Here is a 21,982-nt window from a genome sequence, read left to right as displayed (position 1 = left end):
CCGCCTTTCCGTCCCGGTGCAGGAGCCTCTTCCCTGTCACTCAGCCCAGGCTCGCCGGGTGATTGGCCGAGGCTGGGGCCGGCGGTGAGTGGGAGGGGCAAAGAGCCTCCTCTTTGATAGGCCCGCACGCGGCGGCGCCGGTCACGTGAGGGGCGACGTTTCGCGCCAATTTCGGTTGGTCCGCAGCAGCCCGCCGCGCGTACGTTTTCTGCTGTCCCGGGAGTGAGATCTTTGAACCTGCCCACTGTTGCCGCACGGGCGATGGCAGTTAAGGACTATGTGCTCGAGAAAGGTGAGGGTATGCCAGTCTGGGAGGAGCGTCCTACGCGGAAAGCCTCCTGGCCAACACCTGTTTGTGTGGGCTGGAGTCCTGGGGGGCTGGGCTTGGCGCGCGAGGCCAAAGGCAGGTTCGGGAGGCGGCGGGGCCAAGGCAGAAGGTGCCTGGGAGGCGCGCGAGCTTCCTAGTTCGAAGAGCCGGTTATCGTGTCTGGGGAAGGAGTGGGGGTCGTGGGGCCGGGGGCGACAGACAGCCCGACTCGGGGCTCCATAGGGGGAGAGTCGCGCCCAGAAGAGACCGGGACCTCAGGAGACCCTGTGCAGGGGCCTTTCGCCGCAGGGACGGACACCCGGGTCCGCTTCGGTCTGCGTCCTTAGGCATTCGGAGTGCCCGCGTTCTCGGGAGACGCGCCGAAGCCCCGAGGGCGGGCAGGCCCGGGCCGCTGAGCGCCGCTATTGGCCATTTCAGGCCAACCTCCAAGCGGAAGTGAAGGCGGGCGGAAGTTGCGCGACGTTGCTGGAGGGAGTGTCGTGTGTAAACAGTGTCCTTCCGCGCGGCGGCCTTGGAGAGAGCTGCTCAGGGTGGGGGCGTGCCTGGAATCGGGGGGTTTAGCGGGAGGCCAAGAGAGGAGGTGGTGGGGTGGGACGGAGTGGCCCGGAACAGGCAGGGCAATTGCCGGACGGGATCCCGCCTTGGCGGAAGAATCCCGGGCTGTGAGGCGGCTGCATCTGGGCCCATGTGCTTCTTTGTTTACTAAGAGCGGAAGCAGTGGCGGGAGAGGGGGTGGGGTGGAGGACGGGCTTGGTGGAGATATTTAGAAGGCCGAAAGGAAAGGGAGAATCGTGCGCATGGAAGAGAAGTGGGGAACCTTGAGATCTGAGTGTGTGGGAAGCTTTTGGAAAAGGGTACTGAGATTTTTTAAGGCAGAAACTGGAATTCCCCTCGGGGGAGGTTTTTGGGTAATGTTCTTAACTGCCAGGGGACCCTTCTTCCCTAGATAAAAACAGACTTGTTAAAAGGAGTTCTGCCCTACTCCGGAAGAATTAAGTAGGCTTACTTAGATTTTTAGGTAAACTGACAAATTCATATATTTTGTAAAGAGAGTGAGTTCTTCAGATCCACATCAAGGGAGCTTGGGTAAAGTATCTGAGACAGATTATCATGATTTTACATTTTCCTTACAGAAAAGGTTAAAAAGTTCCTGCAAGAGTTTTACCAGGATGATGAATTTGGCAAGAAGCAATTCAAGTACGGGAACCAATTGGTGAGTCTAAGATGAAGTGGAGGAAATGGGTGGTGGCTCAAGGAGCTCTTAAGAGGGGGCCTGGTTTGTTTCAGCAAGCATAGACGTTGAGTGACACATTTAGCATTCTATCTAATGTCTGGTAAGTGAATTTAAGTCTACGTGCACGATGATTAAGATGTTTTAGAAGTTTGGAGGCTAAGAAGTAAGTGTTGCTTTGTTCCTCTCTCCTGTGGGTGGTGGGCACTGCTGAGCATGGTAAACATGGCTCTGTTGTCTCTTCCTTACCCAGGTTCGACTGGCTCATCGGGAACAAGTGGCAATGTACATAGACCTAGATGATGTAGCAGAGGACGACCCTGAGTTGGTGGACTCCATTTGTGAGAATGCCAGGCGCTACGCAAGGCTCTTTGCTGATGCTGTGCAAGAGCTGCTTCCTCAGTACAAGGAGAGAGAGGTGAGTGGTTGCAGGAAAATGCAAAGCGAGAAACAGGGGTTGCTTTTGGGAAGCTTCTCAGATACTGGTGTTTTTTGAGCTGGCAGAAATAGGGCAATTAATTTCTGCCTGGTGCCCTTCATGATCTTTCCTTTTCCTCGTTCTACCATTCATTTTTTTCTGTCCTTAGGTGACTAATAAAGACGTCCTGGATGTTTACATTGAACATCGGTTGATGATGGAGCAGCGGAGCCGGGACCCTGGGGCAGCCCGAAGCCCGCAGAACCAGTACCCTCCTGAGCTCATGCGCAGATTGTGAGTGGTCTCGGTGGGGAAGGGTGTGGGAATTTGTTCTCTGGGACTTGAATAACTACTGTTTTCTTCTCCTAGTGAGCTGTACTTTCAAGGGCCAAGCAGTAACAAGCCTCGCGTGATACGGGAAGTACGGGCTGACTCTGTGGGGAAATTGGTAACTGTGCGTGGAATCGTCACTCGTGTCTCCGAAGTCAAACCCAGAATGGTGGTGGCCACTTATACTTGTGACCAGTGTGGGGCAGAGACCTACCAGCCGGTATGTGTGGAGAAAAGAACAGGAACACGTTTATTGTTAGCGGTTTCCCTAAGAACTCATTTTGTCTGTCGGTGTTAACCTGTCATCGCGTCGGTTGTGAGACACGACTGCATATTCATCTTTCATTCTCTTTTTGGTACCCAGTGGTCTTTCCATCCGTTTTGTGTTCTTGGTGCCTATGGTTACTGACTTGGGATAGGTCAAGGCACTCTGAGCAGTTTGTGGTACGTGCCACGAAGAGGAAGTGTGATTCATGTCACTGGTTTCCTTTGGTGTTTCCTTTCTCATATCCCAGATCCAGTCTCCTACTTTCATGCCCCTGATCATGTGTCCCAGCCAGGAGTGCCAGACCAACCGCTCAGGAGGACGGCTATATCTGCAGACACGTGGCTCCAAATTCATCAAATTCCAGGAGATAAAGATGCAGGAACATGTGAGTTTGGGGTATGTGGCCCAGGGAAGGTGGAGACTGGGTGTCCACTCGAATTCTGCAGTCACGTACAGAGTGAAAGAAAGCAAGAAAAACAAAAGAGGCTGAAACCGAGAAGTTCCTTAGAGCAGGAGGGAGGTTTAACTGGAACTTTCTGGTGGAGTAAAGAAGGGGTAAAGACGATCTCTGGCTCTCTTTTCCTGTTGGCGCATCTGAGGCTGAGAAGCAGGAGGTGGGAGGCCTGGGCAGGGAAGGTGAGGTTCTCATCAGCTGTGTCCCTTTCTCCCGCCTGTGCGCCTTCTCCCTTGTAGAGTGACCAAGTGCCTGTGGGGAACATTCCCCGTAGCATCACAGTGCTGGTAGAAGGAGAGAACACGAGGATCGCCCAGCCTGGGGACCACGTCAGTGTCACTGGCATCTTCTTGCCGATCCTGCGCTCTGGGTTCCGACAGGTGGTGCAGGTAAGTGACGGGTTTGAAAGGAGGAGGACACTTCCTCTTTCCTTCTCGTCCCCTCCCTCCTCACTGCTCCGCAGGGAGAACAGTCAACAGCAAAGTAGCACAGGGTTTTGTCAGGAACTCCTGAGGGAGTCGCGTGAACAGGCAAGTTCAAGGGCCTTCATCCGTACCCTGGCATTCTCCTCCCCAAGGGTCTCCTCTCAGAAACTTACCTGGAAGCTCATCGGGTCGTGAAGATGAGCAAGAGTGAGGATGACGAGTCTGCAGCCGGAGAGCTGAGCAGGGAGGAGCTGAGGCGAATTGCAGGTGAGGGGCCTGACGAAGCCTGGGAACAGAGGTTCCTTCCCAGCACCCCCATCCCGCTCCCAATGTTCTGTATAAACTTCTGTGCAGAGGAAGATTTCTATGAGAAGCTGGCCGCCTCCATCGCCCCGGAGATCTATGGGCATGAAGACGTGAAGAAGGCCCTGCTGCTCCTGCTGGTGGGAGGGGTGGACCAGTCTCCTCGGGGCATGAAGATCAGGGGTAAGCGGGGAAACAAGGGGGGCGGCCAGGAGGAAGGAAGGATGTCAGCCGCTGTCCCATGACACAGATCAGATCTGTGACCTCCGTGTCACAGAGTAAGAGTCTGTAGCTTGGTCTCCTGGGCGCAGGGAGGGAGGAGGGGAAGGGATGCTGGGTGTCGGGGCAGATTTCAAAGGTACGGGTCTCTGTCGTTGGGCAGCTTGCACTCAAGCCTCACCCGGGGCTTTCTTCCCTGCCAGGCAACATCAACATCTGCCTGATGGGGGATCCAGGTGTGGCCAAGTCTCAGCTTCTGTCTTACATCGATCGCCTGGCGCCCCGTAGTGAGTGTTGGGCCCTAGGAGAAGTACCCGTACCAGCTGGGGTGGAGGGGGGACCACCACACTGCTTCTCCTTGGTGGGGGGGCAGGGGGGGGTGGAGGTGGGTGGGTGTGGAGCTGGTGCTGCACGGATCTTCAGCCGCCTTGGGAAGGCCTGGACCCGGCAGGTAGGTGGAGCGGTCCCGGCGCAGGCCTCGTTTCTGCCCTGTTCTTTCGTTGTTCTTTTTCTCTGCTTCAGTGTGTCTGTTTTTTTCCTGTCTCTGCCATTTAGGCCAGTACACAACGGGCCGGGGCTCCTCAGGAGTGGGGCTCACGGCGGCTGTGCTGAGGGACTCCGTGACTGGAGAGCTGACCTTGGAGGGGGGGGCCCTCGTGCTGGCTGACCAGGGGGTGTGCTGTATCGACGAGTTTGACAAAATGGCTGAGGCTGACCGCACGGCCATCCACGAGGTCATGGAGCAGCAGACCATCTCCATTGCCAAAGCCGGCATTCTCACCACGCTCAATGCCCGCTGTTCCATCCTGGCTGCCGCCAATCCTGCCTATGGGCGCTACAACCCTCGCCGCAGCCTGGAGCAGAACATACAGCTTCCTGCTGCACTGCTCTCCCGATTCGACCTTCTCTGGCTGATCCAGGACCGGCCTGACCGAGACAATGACCTACGGTGAGTGAATCCAACATTCAAGGACACGTATGCTCTAATGATCTGAAGGGAGAGAGAAGACATCAGAAATCCCCTCCGATTCCCTGCTTGTGGAAACTCCAGAGCCTTCCTCTCTTACTGCAGGAACTAGTCCACAGTTCTTTAGGAAAATGGAGGGGTGGGACTGAAACACTGGTGATTTCCTGGGAGAGCCTCCCTCCTGCACTGTGAAGATGGCAGAGCTAAGGCACACAGGTCAAGAGACAGGGCGTGGGATGTGTAGCCCCAAGAGGAATGTTTCTAGCTGCCTCCACTCTTCCCAGGTTGGCCCAGCACATCACGTATGTGCACCAGCACAGCCGCCAGCCGCCAGCCCAATTTGAACCTCTGGACATGAAGCTGATGAGGTAGGAGAGCTGCGTAAAGGCCAGTGTGCTTGACCCATAGCCATGTGTGGCAGCATCTTGGGCTGATCTGTGTGTCCTGGAGAGCTTTCCATTCTGGGTCATTTTTCACTGCCACTCGCTCTGCTCTGTGGGGTCTGTGAACAGGGGGTCCAGGCACCCCAGGTCTGGCTTCACAAGAAGAACCAGCATCAGAACCTTTCACACCCACCACCTGCCCGTCTCAGGGTTGAGGCAGGTTCAGATCAGAGCTGGATGCTGCTCCCTGGACTTGATGTTGTCATTTTTTCCACAGGGTGGATCTCCTGGTGATCCCCCAACCTCTCCTTCACTTGCACTTTTTTTCTCTTGAAGTAAATGAAATGTATTTCTGCTCCCTTTAGTCACGTCTTAGATTCAGGGGAAGTACTTTACCATCTTTTATAAGTGGATCTGTCTTACTGGTATAAAGATCCTTTTTCCGGAAAATTAGAAATAACTTGGAACGTGCCATTTACAGAAACCCATCCGTGATATTCAAGTTAATTTGTTCTTCCCACTTAAAACTGCTCCCCACCCCAGAGTATTTTCTTAAATGCCAAACTCTCCTCTCCCGCGAACCTTCTCTCCCTCCCGTAGGCGCTACATAGCCATGTGCCGGGAGAAGCAGCCCACAGTGCCAGAGTCTCTGGCGGACTACATCACAGCCGCATACGTGGAGATGAGGCGGGAAGCTTGGGCCAGCAAGGACGCCACCTACACCTCCGCCCGGACGCTACTGGCGATCCTGCGGCTGTCCACTGCTCTGGTGAGTGCGCGGTCCCACTCCACCAGCGGGTGGTCCGCTCGGACTGCCCGGGCACCCCGTGCAGTATGCTCCTCCCGTGGCCGCCTCCCTCCCACTCAGGCCCTGCTGGTGCTAAAGTGCTGACAGTGCAGATAGCGGTCCTGCGTGCTACCGCACTGTGGGTACTTGCTGCTCCAGCAGGGCACGCACGGCGTCCCTGGAGGGAAAGGCCTTCTCCCCGCTCTTCCGGCCCCCCTGCAGGGCGGGCAGGGTTCACTTCACTGCCTGTGTCCTGGATCCTTGCTAGAAACCCGCACTTCTGTCCGTACACCTTGGACTTTAGTCCTGGGGGCTCCAAAGTGCTGTTCGTGCAGGTAGTGTGATTACCCGACCTACTGCTGAGCTAGCACTTCCCGAGCCCCGGGGACGCAACCTCTCTGCCATTGCCTTCTTGGCCGAGCTCCCCGTGCTCTGTCAGCACTGTCGTGGTGGGGAGCCCGGGGGCGCTCAGCGGGGTCTGGTCTCCCGCACAGGACAGCTGAACCCGGGACTGGCCAGCGTTGAGAGGCGGAGACTTGGGCAATTGCTGGACGCTGCCCGCGCATTGCACTTGTCTCGGTCTGACAGTGCCGGCCCCGTGCTGCGGACGCTGGGGGGGGCGGGGGGGGGGGGCCTCTGCTCGCGCCCTGTGGGCTGCCTGCTGAAAGCTAGAGCGAGGGGGTCCCCTGACCCGAGTTCCATCCCCTCCCGTTTCCATCTCTCCCCCCCCCCCCCTTTCCCGCAGGCACGGCTGCGGATGGTGGACATGGTAGAGAAGGAAGATGTGAACGAAGCCATACGGCTAATGGAGATGTCCAAGGACTCGCTTCTGGGTGACAAGGGGCAAACAGCGAGGTGAGTGGTTTAAACAACGAAATCAGGAGTCACCTTGACCGGCTCATCCTTATGGCTTCTGCATCCACACGTACGTGATGTTGGCTTTGGAGTTGTACCACTGGCCTGTGTTCCCGACGTGCTGCCTGTTGTTTGTACTCTGACCTTACACAGCCATGCTGTTCCCTTCAGGACCCAGAGACCGGCAGATGTGATATTTGCCACAGTCCGGGAGTTGGTCTCAGAGGGCCGAAGTGTCCGGTTTTCAGAAGCGGAGCAGCGCTGCATCTCCCGTGGCTTCACACCTGCCCAGTTCCAGGCGGCTCTAGATGAGTATGAGGAGTTAAACGTCTGGCAGGTTAATACTGCCCGGACACGGATCACTTTTGTTTGATTCCAATCAGCTTGAGACCCTGGGGTCCACTGTGCGTCCCGTGTGCCGACCCATCCCTTCCTGGAACGGTCTGATGATGCCTTTGCAGGGAGAGGAGGGACCTGCTCTTTTCTCCTGAGCTGCACCTGTTTTATTCTTTTTGCTAATAAAGCATGTGTAGGTTGCTGTATTCTGTTCATACGAGGTATCATGAGTTTCCTAGATTCCTACCTTGTTCACTCTGTGAATTTACTGTGTAAAGCACCCATTACGCCTGCCCACACTGATGTTCCTTGCTGCTTCCCAGACTGTAAATTCTGGGGGTTACAGACAGGGACATGCCAAGGTTAAGAAAGTGTGAAGTATGGGCACTGGAACCTCTGCCTCTTAGGGTTGAGGTTCTACAGGTCAGGTGTAGACATCTGTGTGATCAGCATTCAGTAAACAGCAATAAGAAACCTCTCCCTCTCAGCAGTAAACTGTGTCCATGGGGTCAAAGCTTCCAGGTTGTCCCTCCTAGAAACCTGCTCAATACCCCTGCTCCTTTGTGAAAAAGACTTAAATTCACTTAGCTTTGGGGAGCAGTCATTGGTCAAGTTTAGAGGTTGGTCTATATGCACTGCTGTCCCAGAGAAACCTCAAAGAGAACACAGATGGCTGAAGTGGGAGCAAGCAGCCTTTGGCTCAGTATAGATGTGATCCACCTGACTGGACGAGGGGTCACCTCAAGTGGCAGTGAGCTCCCAGTCCCCACAGGATGTCCTGCCCGAGCAAGGCTGGAACTAAGGGCCTCCTTTTAAGATCCAAGTTGAGAAACCAGCGTGGGGCCCAACAGAGAGGACAGAGCCATCGGAAGGGGTGCTGAGGGGCTGCTCCCCTTTTATTGTTGACAGAGGTTTCTCTAAAGGGAGTGTAACACCCCTCCCCTGTGGGACCACTGTCCAACCTGTGCATCGTCCCTTCAAGCACCCTCAGAAGAAGAGCCCCCGCATCCGCCTGCCGATGCCTTGTCGATCATAGAGGACGTTGAACTTGTTCACAAACTGGTTCATGGTGTTGCACGTTTTGGTGATGGTGCCAAGGTAGGCCATGAGCCCCACGTCGTTACATTGCTGGGAGGAACAGAAAACTGGTTGCCCAGGGAACGGCTGAGTTCACTTCCCACGTGCAGAAGTTACATCCATCAGCCCCACCTCCCCACCCACCCTCGGTTTTATACTCACATCGTAGAAGTCTGTCTTGAACTTGTCTGTGCTGAGCACTGGAAGGCAGTGACACAGAGCATAGGCCTCCCGCAGGATCTCATGATTAAAGGGGACCTCCCCTAAAGGCACAGAAAGACCATTAATGTGGATGCGGTCACTTCCCCGAGAGGGAGAGGAAAAGCGGTTCACCTGTCCTACCTGCTTCAGAGGCCTTGACGTATTCCAAGATGAGTTTGACCCGGCTGTGCAGCATCTTGATGGCACTGTGTTGCGCTATCAGGTGTTCAGCCACTGCAGGGAGACGGGGAGAGGCCAAGGTTGAAAAAGCACATGGCAACAGTTTCCACCCCAACCGCTGAAGGAGCTCCTCCAGCCTTCATTACCAGTGGAGTTCTCCCCGCTGCCTGTGGCTGTCATTCGGGCTACGTGGTCTACACCGATGCGTTCAGCTTCCTCTGTGGCCAGAGTGTAGGTCAGCTCAGCAAACAGCATTGTGGCCTGTGGAGTGCCAAGGGACAGTGAGAGGCAGAAAAAGGCCAGGAGCAATGTCGAGGGTTAAAGGGTTGGGCATTACCTCTCCATTGATTATATCGATGACAGACTCAAAAACACTGACGGGAAGCTGTAAGGAAGCAATGGAGAACAGCTCTTATCGACATCAAGCACACCCGAGCTTCCACTATATGCCAAAAGCCAGGCCGAGCTCTTCCACAGATGTTCTCATCTAATCTTCCCGAGGACCCAATGATGTAGGGATTATCCTCATCTTCCACGTGAGGCAAAAAAACAGTTGCGGTTAAAAGACTAACCCAAAGTCACACAGCTGGTAAGCGGGAGAGTTCACCCCAAGTGAAGACTTAACCCAACAGATGTACAGAGAACAGGGGAGGAGGATAAAAAAATAGGCACAGTGATCGACAAGCACGACACCGGGAGCTCGGGATCAGTATTACTTACATCTGTGTGTTTGGTCATAGGGTTCAACTTAAGAAAGAGAGGGCTCTCGATTATCTCGCACACCTGGAAGAGGGGGCAGTGGACACACGTGTTAAACGCCCATCTTTCTTCCCCTCACCCTCATGCTCTGCCCCAGCACGCGCGCGTGAACATGTTACCTGCTTATGGACGTGGATGTCAGAGGGGTCAGGCGGCCCCCCGGTGGTATACCAACCCAGAAACTCCAGCTCCTTGAACACCTGTTTGACTGGGAAGAGCCAGGGCACAGTGTATTTCTTTAAACCACCCTTCTAATTGGAAGCTCCTGGTATAGTCTTCATCAGCTTCTCCCCTCCCTGCTCAAATCCTGGCTCAATTCGCAAGAAAATTCACAATTAACCCCTTCTATCTTCTCTCATCCTTTACTTTGGGGGAATACCTAAATGTGTTCTTCTTCTGAGATCTTTTCAGCTACTCTCCTTACTCCCCCCCCGCCCCCCCCCCACTTCTTCCCAACGCATTCTATCTTCCCCACTCGCCTGCGTTTCTTACTCCCACTGCTCTCCCCCAGGTCTATTCCCCTCTCACACTGCTCCTCCTTGGTGTAGTAATACTCCTTGTCAATGATAATCTTCTCTTCCACGGTGTGGGACAGCAGCTCAAAGGAGTTCATCACCTCGATATTTCGGCCCTCCTGTTTCCCGATCAGAGCCCCAATCACTTGAGGAGGGAACGACACGTAAGAGGTGAGGGTTAGGAATCCGTCCCTAATCATTACAGCCCAAGGGTCGAGGTCAGTGTAAACCAGATGCTGGGGACACGGTGACTTGGGGGAGGGGAAACCGGCCCCAGCAAAGGAAGGGGCAAAGACCCCTATTTGGGGGGAGGTGACCAAGGAAAGGAGGTTGGAGAATTACGTCCAAGACGCACCCTGCATAGGCCGCCCCTCCTGGGAGCGCATACGAATCCAATGGTCTGAAATGTTGAGAATGACGAGGGGATGAAGAGCGACTGAGACGCTCCCCGTCACGCCGGAGGCCATCACGCTGGGGACTACTGAGGGTGGAGGAAAAGGAGAGCAAATGAGAGTCCGGGCCGCACGTTCTGCCTCAGAGCTGGGAGCGGGAGACGGCAGAGCCGGAGCCATACATCCCTCCCGCAGGTTAGCAGCCCAGGGATAGGTATCGCCGTCCCGCCCCCTGACTCCTCCATGGAGTACGGGGGGCGGGGGGCTTGTCGCTCCCCGAGAGGCGTCACCAGAGGCCGCCCCAGCGAGGCCCGTTACCTGCTGCATCCACCTCCATCCCGCTGCTCCCTCCAGTCCCGTTCGCCGCCGCCGCCATTTTCCCCGCGCCCGCCCGCCTCGGCCCCGCCCCCTCCCTCCCGGCTTCCGTAGGCCAGCGGCGCATGCTCAGTGGGCGCAGGGCCTCGACGGGCGGGGCGGGACTGGCGGCCCTCGGGGCCGGAAAAACCCGAGCCCACGGGACTTTCAATGACCCTGGTCTGGCCTCTCCCGTGCAGCTGCGGCTGAGTTTTGAGCAAATTACCTAACCCTGTCCCTTTCCAACCTGACCTTCCTCGTCAGTAAAATTGGGATAAGACGTCCTAGTTCCTAAGGCTGTTGCAGAATGAATGAAAAATCATTTTACTGCCCTCAGAGTAAAATCCAAGCCCCTAACCACTGCATGCAAGGCCCTGCATGATCCGGTCCCTGCCTTCCAGACGGCACTGTCCTCTACTTTGCCACTTGGGCCCCGTGCTTCAGCCACATTGGCTCTTACGTCAGTTCCCTTCACTCGCCCACACATTCCCACATAAGGACCTCTGTCGCATTCCTCACTGTAACCTCTGTGACCAACATAGTGCCTGACACAGGCACCTAAATAGTTTTTCCAGTGAATGAATAATTTGAGGTGGAGCCTGTTTGCGAGTGGCTTCATCTGTATGTCCAATCTTTTCTCCTTCCACATACCATATTACCTACCATGCTAGGAACATCCCAGCATTTTTTAAAAGTTTTATGTGTTTAAGTAATCTCTACACCCAACATGGGGCTCGAACTCACAAGACCCTGAGATCAAGAGTCCTGCGCTCTTCGGAATGAGGCAACCAGGTGCCCCCATTCCCGGCATTTTCTAACCCTTCCCAACAGCCTTTCAAAACTCACCTCTGGCAAACCTAGCCGTTTCCAGGCCTGTCCCCACTCCTCCTCCACTCAAGCAAGGTGTGTACACTGCATTTACCCCTCTTGCTGCCCCACAATCTGTGTGGCTGGCTCTCTGGGGTAAGTGTCTGTATCACACCCAAAGTGTAAGCTCTCAGAAAGCAGGTGGAGACCACTGTCTTGACCCTGCGGAGCCCACTCCAGTGCCCATGACCAGTGGTACCAGGAAATGTGTTCTGGTTTATCACCTTCCTCATCTTCAAGTCCAGGGTTTTAGCAGCATCTTAAATCCTTCTTTGTCTCTGTGTTTCCACTGTCACATTGCCTTCTGTAGTCAAATCCCTCCCTGCTTCCCTCTTATAAAGACACCTGGGATTACACGTAGTGCCCACTGGGATAACCCAGGATAATCTCCCCATCTGAAGATCCTTAACTTAATCCTAAAGCCATGATAATCTCTCTGCTGAAGATCCTTAACTTAATCAGATCTTCAAAATCTCTTTTTCCCTGTAAAGTAACATTCACAGGTTCCAAGCATTAGGACCTGGCTGTCTTTGGGGACTATTGTTCAGCCTGCCACAGCACATGTGGGCCACTGTGGGGGAACTGGAGAGCAATGCCCTCAGTTGAATGGTCATTGTCTTTGTGATCTAGAATTATGTCAGTCCATGAAGAGAATCCTGGTGGCTGAACCAGAATTAAGTTGGAATTCCCGAGGCTCCCTTTTAGCTGGGCTGTATCCAAAGGGTCTACCAACCAGGATGGCCTGGGGTAGCCATGGGAGGCCGGGGGAAGAACTGTCATACTCAGGAATGGTCAGGGCAGAATCTTTAATTTTTAAAACAAGTCTACAAAGCTCCCTTTCTTCCTGATCATTACCCAAGAGATGGTGGCCAACCAAGAGGAGATGAACACTTTCAGGGGGCAGCCACATTTAGCGACCATGACACCTTACTAGGATCTGTGGATCGGGAGGAGGTGAGGGAGGTAGGGATAATTTGGAGGAGGCCATTCCAGCCCTTGGCACTCAGATGCTGTGGATGGTAGGGAGTGTGGAATGTCCATCCAACACCTTGACTGTTGGCCCATTGTTGGTTAGATCTGGGGACAAAAGGTGCACCAAATGTCAGACTGTAGATGGTCTACAAAGCCTAAAACATGACACAGCTTAGTTTCAAGGGCCATAATGATGTGGTCTAAGTTCCATCAGAATGGACCAGGGACACTGGCACCAAGATAGCCCCTAAAAAGTGTTGAAAGTTTGGTGGAGTCGATTTAGGAGGAGTAGGAGGGAGCTTCTAGGCAGTGTAGGCTTGATCAGCATTTTGTATATCTTTCTTTCTTTCTTTCTTTCTTTCTTCCTTCCTTCCTTCCTTCCTTCCTTCCTTCCTTTTTGTATTCTTTATTTATTTATTTTTTTTAGAGAGAGAGAGTACACAAGAAGGGGAGAGGGGAAGAGGGAGAGAGAGAGAATCCCAAGCAAGCTCCACACTCAGCACGGAGCCGGACACAGGGCTCAATCCCACAACCCTGGGATCATGACCTGAGCCGAAACCAAGAATCAGATGCTCAACTGACAGCCATGCAGATGCCCCTTGATCAGCATCTTAAAAGTGCCAGCCTTTGAGACCAGGTCCCAACCTTGGGCACGCACATGAGTGACTCAGCTGTCAGAGCCAAGGTGTGTTTCCAAAGTGCATTGCCCCAAAGGGCATGCCTTTAATTGTCTCTGTCATCTTCAAGTGGCAAACCAAGCAGCCAGGCCATTGACTAACAGCCCAAGTCAGTAAAAGCTCAGTGGAATGCTGGCCAGATTAATGATGAGAACAGCTTTGAGTTCTCCCTGCTGAGCAGAGCCGTGACATTGGCTTTCAGTTTTGCGTCGCCGGCCCTGAGGCTGGGCAGCGTCAGCCACCCAGTGGACCCCATCAGGTTTCATCTAGGCTGGGCCATCAGTGAATGAAACCCAGGCATTTAAGGGAACTCTGAGACCTGAAGTTCCCACTGCCCCATGTCTTTTTTTCAGGTGTTTGCTTCCAAGGCAGTGGTGCCATTTCTTCATGTAAAACCTCTCGGACTCTTAAATATACCATCTCTGTCTTACTAGGGAGACATTGTAGGCTACTCCCATCTTGTTAATCATCAGCTTTGACTTGATTCACCCCAAAATGGGGGTATGAGGCTGGAGAGTTACAAAGCCTCCCGAGTCTGGAGTTCTTCGGGAGCAGGTGCGCCTGATGGCTGTGTCCCACAGGTGGCACTGTCACCCTGAGAAATGGCTTCCCTGGGAACACTGGCCCCGTTTTTTGAGTAAAGCTGGGATTTCCCTTTCTCCTTCGCTTGGCGATCTGCATGTCCCACTGTCACCGTCTACCTACGTCTACCTACCTCTACCTACGGCAGTCCCTGAATGGGAAAATCCCCTCTAACACTTAAGGGACTGGAAAATTGCGAGCATATGACCCACCGCTTCCTACTTACATGTTTAGGTGTAGAAGCAGCAAAGACATCAGGCCCCACACAAGATCACTGCAGCTACATTTCTCCAATTGCAAACCTTGTCCAGACCCCATCTGCTGAATTCAGGCTCGTCTTCCCCTACAGAAACAAGGACCGAGGAATCTAACACGTTCTCAGTGGCTACAAAGACAACCAGCCAACCAGTGACAATCAGCAGGAGACCACACCAATCCTTCAGACTGAGAGGGCAGGGTCTGGTGGAGGCAGAACAGGTGAAACAGAACCCTCAGCCTTCTTTTTTTCCCCTGGCATCAGACTCCAAGGTCAGCAGCCACTATTCAGTACTGCCTCCGCCATCCTGGGGAGGGGTGGTACCTCCTGGCTTTCTGTGAAAAGCTCTGTCCCTGAGCTTAGTTTAGGAGAGCTGCCTTCCCTCAGAGACCTGCGGAGGATTGGGAAGCACCTTGGCTCTCGAAGTAGCTGCTGGAGCCGGTTACCAGCTTGCACAACCACACTCCAAGCATGGCTTTGGGGACAATACCTCTCCTGCAGTTGGTGTTTCCTTTGGGAGAGATTCGACCATGTTCCTGCAGCCCCAGCCCTACAGGACACCTGGCCCGGAAACTGTCCCATCTCTAGGCTTCAGGGCCATCTACACCCTGGGTGTAGGGGGTAAAACAGAGCTTTAACCCATCTGGCTGGATGCTGCCTTCGCTGAGTGACACCCTGTGGGGAGGGTAGCTGACCTGTAAGAGCTGGGTCCTGAGGGCAAGGCGCTGTGCTTGTCCCAAGGCCAGGCCGGGAGCAAGGGACCTCTGCTCCAGCCTTGTGCTCAGGAACCCTCACCACGAGGCCAGTCTCTTCCCAGCACCTGGCCCCTCCTGTCCAACATCTCAGTGCAGGACCCAAGAGATGCCTCTAAACACTCAGGAAGCCTGGACACGTAGAGAGGGAGCAGGTTGAAGCTATGGGGAGGGACAGATGGGCCATCTGGACATCTCTCTGCTACGGCTCTATGGATGTGAGCATTGTGACTGGGGACCTGGATCCCGAACTGAATGAGGTTGATACTCGAGCTAGTTTTTAGTTGTTATTGGAAATGGATACATGATTCCATATTTCTCTGTCACCTTTAAACCAAGTGCCCTGAGACTACACAGGGATGGTCTCTGCAAGTCGTGGAATAAGAGGGAGGCATCTTTTTTTTTTTAATTTTTTAATCTTTATTTATTTTTGATTTGGTGGGGGGTGGGGGAGGGAGAGAGAGAGACAGCACAAGCCAACTCATGAACCATGAAATCATGACCTGAAGTTGGATGCTTAACTGACTGAGCCACCCAGGCACCCCAGAGGGAGGCCTCTTAAATCCTTACCTTCTGGTCGGAACTGCTGTGCTGATTCATTTGGATCATCGCTCTACCATGTACATGCCCATGGCAACAGCTGCTCTGGGGAGTCACGGTGTTAAGTGCTTCCTGCCGATAGTCAGAGGTTCCTGGTCCAGGAGAGTGGTTAGTGCTATAATCCAAAGTTTCATCAGTGCTTATCACTTAGCCTCTGCAGACTAAGTCCAGTGAAAAGTGGGGAAGGGAGGGTGATACGGGGCACAGAGAGATCGCAGAATCCAAAGGCAGGATCCAAGTCAGCATCGGGGCTCATGGGACTGCAAGAGACACGGCTGCTGTCTATGGAAACTGGCCCCACTTTCTCCTGTGTGTCCAAACACGAGCTCCCTCTGCTCACTCATGAGCACCCACACAGGACCACAGGATCCTCTGGAGGCACCATTAGGGACTCAGCCACATCTTGTCTGTAAGGGGGCTTCACTAAGGCTGGAGGGACAGAGGAGATAGACTCATATCAGGAGCGGTTCTCGGTGATGGCCACAGGCCAGGGGGGCCTCAGCTGGGATACGGGGGGCTGGGTGGGGGCGGCTGGCAGGTGAGGTCACCTCACTTGACAGTATTTTCAGCTGTGGCAAAAATTCATGTGGGTTTTGTGCAAATGAAGTTATTCACTTTTGGAGAAACAGCCACAGCCCCTGTGCCGGCATGCCCTGTGAGCGTCTGTGGGTACGGATGCGGCCAGGCTGGAGCCCAGAGCCTCGCTGCTGCTTTTCGGTGGACGGAGCGGCCCACCTACTCCCACAGGTCACCTCCCAGTGGCCGCCCCTGGCTGTGGCCCTTCCACGTCTCCGCTGCTGCTGCTGCTTACCCCCCAGGCGTGCCGTCCAGTCTTGGCTGGTTCCTGCAAGCCGCTTCTCAGGGACTAGGGGTAAGCTTCTTTCTCCACAACTGCAGGTAAGGAGATGGTGGGGATGTGCAGACCTTCTGAGTTAGGTGAGAGGTCAGGAAGTTGAGATAAGTCAGACCAGAGAGCCTTGATTTTCGGTGAGGCAGGAGGCCCGACGACGGTGAAGGTCAGGGTTGCAGAGGACAGGCTTCCCATTAGGGGCCCGGCCTGGGCTCCTGGCACGGGGTGTGGTGAGCAGAGCCACTCTTGGCACCCGAGGGCCTAGTGGCGTCATGGTTGTAGGGGAGAGGAGGCAGCAATGGGAGGAGGAGGTTGCTATGGAGATCTCGTGGCGGTAGAAGCAAGAGCACCTGGCAAGCGATTAAATGCCCAGGGCGAGGGCCACGGAGGATCAGAAGAGAGAATAAGTTGCCTCTCAGTGCACGGGATGGGCTCAGTCTACTAGTTCCTGCAACTCCCGAACTGCTCACTTTTGTTTTCCAGACTGTAACTCCTAGGATGGAGGCTCATGGACCAATTTCTATTTGTAACTCCATGGAACCTTAATCAATTAGAAAGTTAACGATGCTTTCTTTACAGATTACACTCTTCTGGCCACTTCCAGGACTAAATGGAGAGTGAATACCTTATCCTCTCTCAGTCCATCCTCCCGGACAAGCTGAGCTGTGTGTGTGTGTGTGTGTGTGTGTGTGTGTGGTATTGGGACGTATGTGTGCGTGTGCGTGTGTGTACATGTGTGATCGTGGTTGTGATGGTTTGGGTGGAGAAAGTGCCTACGCGATGTGGAATTGCCCACAGATGACCAGCTGGCTGCGGGTTACAGGAATGGGCTGGAGGCCAGCTCCTGAGACAGGGATTTTGTGACCTGCAGCCGACATGGAGCACTGCTGAAAGTGACTGACTCAGGAGGCCTGTCCAACCCAGCCTGGTAACAAGGCCACTTGTTTTCAATAATATGGGCCCAGAGGGGGCAGTCATGGGTGGCTCTGTGAGAGGCATGGCTCCCTGTGCAAGGCAGGCAGGGGCATCTGGACAGTCGCCTTTGGCCAGTGCTGCATAGAGCCAGTGGCCTGAGTGTCGTCTGGGCTGGGCTCACCACCCAGCTGCACTACCTGGTTCCTGATACAGCCCAGAGTGGCTGGCGATGAGGATGGGGTGCTGGGCACAGGGGAGGCCCAGGTGGGATGGACCGCAGGGTGAAATGCAGCAACATGCAACTGACTGAACACACTTCTAATAAATTGGGGAAAACTGCAGAAACCAAAGTATAGTTTTTAGATTAAATAATGACTTTTCCCAATTTAAAAATAGGAGAATTGAGTCAAACAATATTTCCTTTAAAGTTTTTTGAGGAATGTCAATCAGTATTATATGACAATATATCACACATGGCTTGATCCAAGGACAGGTCTCATCTTTTTTTTTTTTTTTAATTAAAAATTTTTAATGTTTATTTATTTACTTTTTTCTTTTTCTTTCTCTCTTTCTTTTTTTTTTTTTTTTTTTTTTTGAGAGAGAGAGGGCAGAATGCAAGCCAGGGAGGGAGGGGCAGAGAGAGAGGGAGACACAGAAATCTGAAGCAGGCTCCAGGTTCTGAGCTGTCAGCACAGAGCCCCATGTGGGGCTCGAACCCATGAGCTGTGAGATCATGACCTGAGCTGAAGTCAGATGCTTAACTGACTGAGCCACCCAGGCGCCCCTCTCATCTTTTATTTGGAGTCCATTTCAGTGGTGGTTGAGTGGCCCATGGAACCACAGTTTGTGTCGTGGCCAGGCCGGCATGTGCAAAAAGAGCCTCATCTGAGAATGGGGCCTCTAAGAACAGAACTCAGGCCTTGTTCTCCAGAAAACAATTCACTAGAAATTAACCAAATTTTCTGCAGAAGTTAGTGGATTAACTTGATTTGTTTGAAGAAGCATTTACAAATGTCGTCAAGTATAAGAATCCAGCAAAAGATATTAAAGTATAAAATGCCAACTCCAGAGCCTCATTTTGCACAGCAAAGGGCTGCCTGTGATGTAAACTTTTCTCCCTCACGTTCCAGCAGCACTGTCTGCCTGCCAACCAGAATGTTAACCGCAGGCATATCATCCATCTTTACTGGACTCCTTTCCCAGTAAAGAATTTATAATACCTATTCTGAAAGGGGGGGAGGAGTTCTTTTTAAGTCTTTGATTTCTGCTATTAGGGTGAAAGTATAGACATGTGGGGGAGATCTGGTTGCCACAGACCTTTGTCCCAGCTGATCTCCCTCCATTCCCCTTACCTTACCTTAATTACGGGGATTTTCCTCCTGAGCCATTTTCTTCTGTGAATATCTTCCTGGTTAATGTGATATAGCAGTGACACCTCAGTCAGATTAAGCAGAAGAGCTTTGGGTTCTGTTTCCCCATAGTTAGAAATAAAAGGCTGATCTCACCTCAAATTCCTTAACTTAATTAGACCCTTTTTCCAAATAAAATAACATTTACAAGTTCCAGGGATTAGGACTTGACAAAGCCTTTGGGTGGCCGTTATGCAACCTACTACAGTAGTATGTCTTGAATAATGGCAAGATCATTCATTCATTCATTCATTCATTCATTCATTTATTCAAAGTAGGCCTCATGCCCAGCATGGAGCCCAACATGGGTCCTGCACTCACGACCTTGAGATCAAGACCTGAGCTAAGATCAAGAGTCAGACTCTCAACCTACTGAGCCACCCAGGCACCCCAATGGCACGATCACTTTTCATTGGAAGTAGGAGACGAAGTTTATTCTGCAAGTCTTTTCCTTCATCTATCAAATTGGGCCCGTCTCCACTAATCCAAATGTGTTACTGCTTCCGATGTGTTGACAGCATCCCTCTGTCACCCAGAGACCACAGGTAGTGACAAAACGTGGGTTCCAGGCTGGTTGCTGGGGCAGGAATGTGGCAGCAGGGGTAAGGCAGACAGTGACTGGAAGTGAAGTATCTTCAGAAGGGAGATGCAGTTAGCAGAGGATTGAAGCATTCAGAACACAGACGTGAAATTGATGAGTTTCTGACGCAGGGGCATTCGACGCTCTCCTCTGCCTCCTCTTGGCGCTGCTAGAGACCCACACCGACCAATGTCAGGGGAATATATTTAGCATGTGCTTTCGTTTTTTTGGTTTTTATCTATTTATTTTGAGAGTGAGAGAGGCACGCGGGGGAAGAGGCAGAGAGAGAGAGAGAGAGAGAGAATCCCAAGCAGCCTCTGAGCTGTCAGCTCTGAACCCGATGTGGGGCTCGATCTTATGAACTGTAAGATCATGACCTGAGCCAAAACTAAGAGTAAGACACTTAACTGAATGAGCCACCCAGGTGCCCCTAGCATTGTGCTTTTTGATTACAGTAGCTACTGTTTACTGAATAAACATGGTAACTTAGTATGTCATGTACAGTGCTTAAGGCTTTTACATACATTCTATACTCAGAAGAATCTGTGACTTAGGAGGTAGTTTATATTGCTATTTTACACATGAGGAAATAGAATCAGCACTCCAACCAATTCAGTGGTGCAGCTAGAATTCTCACTGAGGCTCTGTCTGCCTCTAATGCCTAGGCTGCCTGCGCATTTATCTCAGAGTGATGTAAATCACTCCAGACTTTTAATAGAATGTTTCTTTTCTTTACCACAGAGATTAATGTCATTTTCCTTTTTTTCTATTTATCATCTTAGACCAAAAATTGACAACCAAAAATAACCTGAGTACTCCAGGAGGGGGTGGTCGTAAAGCAGCAGATATAAATGGAAGATTTGATGAATATTCTAAATCTATGAGCTATTTAGAAATAGCAGCAAAATTCCACGAAAGAAAGAAAAGTATCTCCTTCCCCCAGGTCGTGTTCTAGCAGAACAACAGTTATCCCCAGAAAACCCCCCATTGGAGAAAAAGCCTTCGATCATAAGAAAGCTGATAGAGATGTCAACATCCCATAAGAAGAAAGATCTTCTGGGGCATCTGGTTGACTCAGTCAGTAGAGCATGCAGCTCTTGATCACGAAGTTGTGAGTTCAACCCTCAGGTTGGGCACGGAGCCTACTTAAATTAAAAAAAAATTTAATACTAAATATTAAATATTAAATAATATTAAAATATTGTAAGAAATGTATTAGGCGGGGGATGCCTGGATGGCACAGTCAGTTAAGCATCCAACTTCAGCTCAGGTCATGATCTCACGGTTCGTGAATTCAAGCCCTGTGTTGGGCTCCATGTTGCTGACCACTTGGAGCCCACTTCAGATTCTGTGTTTCCCTTTCTCTTTGCCTCTCCCCTGCTCATGCTCTGTCTCTCTCTCAAATAAACATTTAAAAAAATTTTTTTAAAGAAATGTATTGGGTTGTTCAACCACCAGTAAGCATCAGAAAATCCCCCAACTAAAGAAATCCTATTATGTAGTGATTGTAGGAAAACCTAGGTCAGAAGCCCCACCTTCTAGCATCTGAGAAAACATTCTGGAGAGAGCAGCCCTTCAGCGTGTGATGAATGTGGGAAAGCGCTCACTGGGCGCTCCACCCTTACTCAGCATTGGAAAATCCATCATGGGGAGAAGCCGTTTAAGTGCGGTGACCGTAGAAAACCCTTGAGGCAGAACGCGCCTCATTGGCCATCAGAAAATTCGTTCTAGAGAGAAATAAATGCGAGTGTGGAAGAGCCTTTAGGAATTGCTCATGGCTTTATCAAGTCAGATATTCCACACTGGAGAGAAACCTCATCAATGCAACAACTGTGGGGAAACCTATCAGAAAACCAAGTCTGATCACACACAGGCGGCGCACGCTGGGCAGAAAGCTCATACATGCCTTCGTTGTGGGGAAACTTACTGTCAGCAATCAAACCTTCTCATACAACACAGAATCCACACTGGAGAGAAACCTTATAAATGCAGTGGTTGTGGAGTTCAAACCTTATCACACACCAAACCATTCACAGCAGAGAGAGGCCCTATGTGTCTGATTGGTGTAAGAAAACCTTCTGTTTGAGTAGGGATCCCACCAAACATCAGGGTGCTCACACTGCAGAGAAGCCTTATAAAAGCAGTGAGACAAGCTTCTGTCAAAAGTCCAATCTTCCCACCCATCAGTGTGTCCACACAGGAGAGGGACCTTATAATTGTGCCAGGTGTGACAAAGCATTATGCCTTGACAGGGGGGTTCTCAGCAGACCAGGGGGACCATGCTGCAGAGAAACCTCACATATGCCATACATGTGAGACAGCTTTCAGCCAGAGCTTGAGTCTTATCATCAGTATCCACACGAGAGAGAGGCCCTTTACACAGGGAGTCAGTGCCAGAGAAACTTCTGTCTTAAGAGGGACCTTACCAAGCACCTGAGAACTCACCTAAAGGGAATGCCTGAGGTGGTCTTCACAAGCAGAGTTAGGATTTCATCTCACATACAGTAAATCTGTTGTACGAGGTTATGATCATGTAGGACCTCCACACTAGTGGGGGGCCCTGCAATTGTCATGAAATGCCCAAACTCATACTTCAGGAAAACCTTGTGAATTTGCCATATTGAAAAGACTCTAACATCATGAATGTACTTAATGGCATTTAATTGTACACACAAAAATGGTAAAATTTATGTTATATATATATATATATATATATATATATATATATATATATATATAT

At 51.9% G+C, this 21,982-nt stretch overlaps 2 protein-coding genes across 4 annotated transcripts; one reads left to right on the top strand and one right to left on the bottom strand.

The window, feature by feature from the left end:
* Positions 1–159: 159 nt before the first annotated feature.
* On the top strand, positions 160–7,519 carry MCM7 (minichromosome maintenance complex component 7). Of its 3 annotated transcripts, none has more exons than XM_040455920.1 (15): positions 160–292; positions 1,462–1,541; positions 1,813–1,977; positions 2,147–2,271; positions 2,347–2,527; positions 2,823–2,960; positions 3,269–3,418; positions 3,607–3,721; positions 3,809–3,940; positions 4,180–4,263; positions 4,532–4,925; positions 5,228–5,311; positions 5,927–6,095; positions 6,859–6,968; positions 7,140–7,519. In XM_040455920.1, the coding sequence occupies exons 1-15, from the start codon at positions 262–264 to the stop codon at positions 7,339–7,341; spliced, it is 2,160 nt and encodes a 719-aa protein (XP_040311854.1). In that variant the 5' UTR covers positions 160–261; the 3' UTR covers positions 7,342–7,519. The 3 variants fall into 3 exon arrangements, with proteins under 3 accessions (XP_040311854.1, XP_040311856.1, XP_040311855.1); XM_040455922.1 differs by lacking the exon at positions 160–292 and adding an exon at positions 812–858; XM_040455921.1 differs by lacking the exon at positions 160–292 and adding an exon at positions 1,047–1,182.
* Positions 7,520–8,172: 653 nt separating this feature from the next.
* Positions 8,173–10,860, bottom strand: COPS6 (COP9 signalosome subunit 6). Its single transcript, XM_040455927.1, has 10 exons — positions 10,747–10,860; positions 10,392–10,517; positions 10,050–10,181; positions 9,641–9,729; positions 9,483–9,545; positions 9,100–9,147; positions 8,909–9,023; positions 8,724–8,816; positions 8,544–8,644; positions 8,173–8,432 (listed from the first exon to the last, which is right to left on the bottom strand). Exons 1-10 carry the CDS (start codon positions 10,802–10,804, stop codon positions 8,292–8,294), a joined length of 966 nt encoding a protein of 321 aa, XP_040311861.1. The 5' UTR covers positions 10,805–10,860; the 3' UTR covers positions 8,173–8,291.
* Positions 10,861–21,982: the final 11,122 nt, after the last annotated feature.

The sequence above is a fragment of the Herpailurus yagouaroundi genome, unplaced genomic scaffold (assembly GCF_014898765.1).
Source record: "Herpailurus yagouaroundi ecotype Mexico unplaced genomic scaffold, PumYag 216, whole genome shotgun sequence".
NCBI lineage: Eukaryota > Metazoa > Chordata > Mammalia > Carnivora > Felidae > Herpailurus > Herpailurus yagouaroundi.
This window is presented reverse-complemented; position numbering and strand designations above follow the sequence as displayed.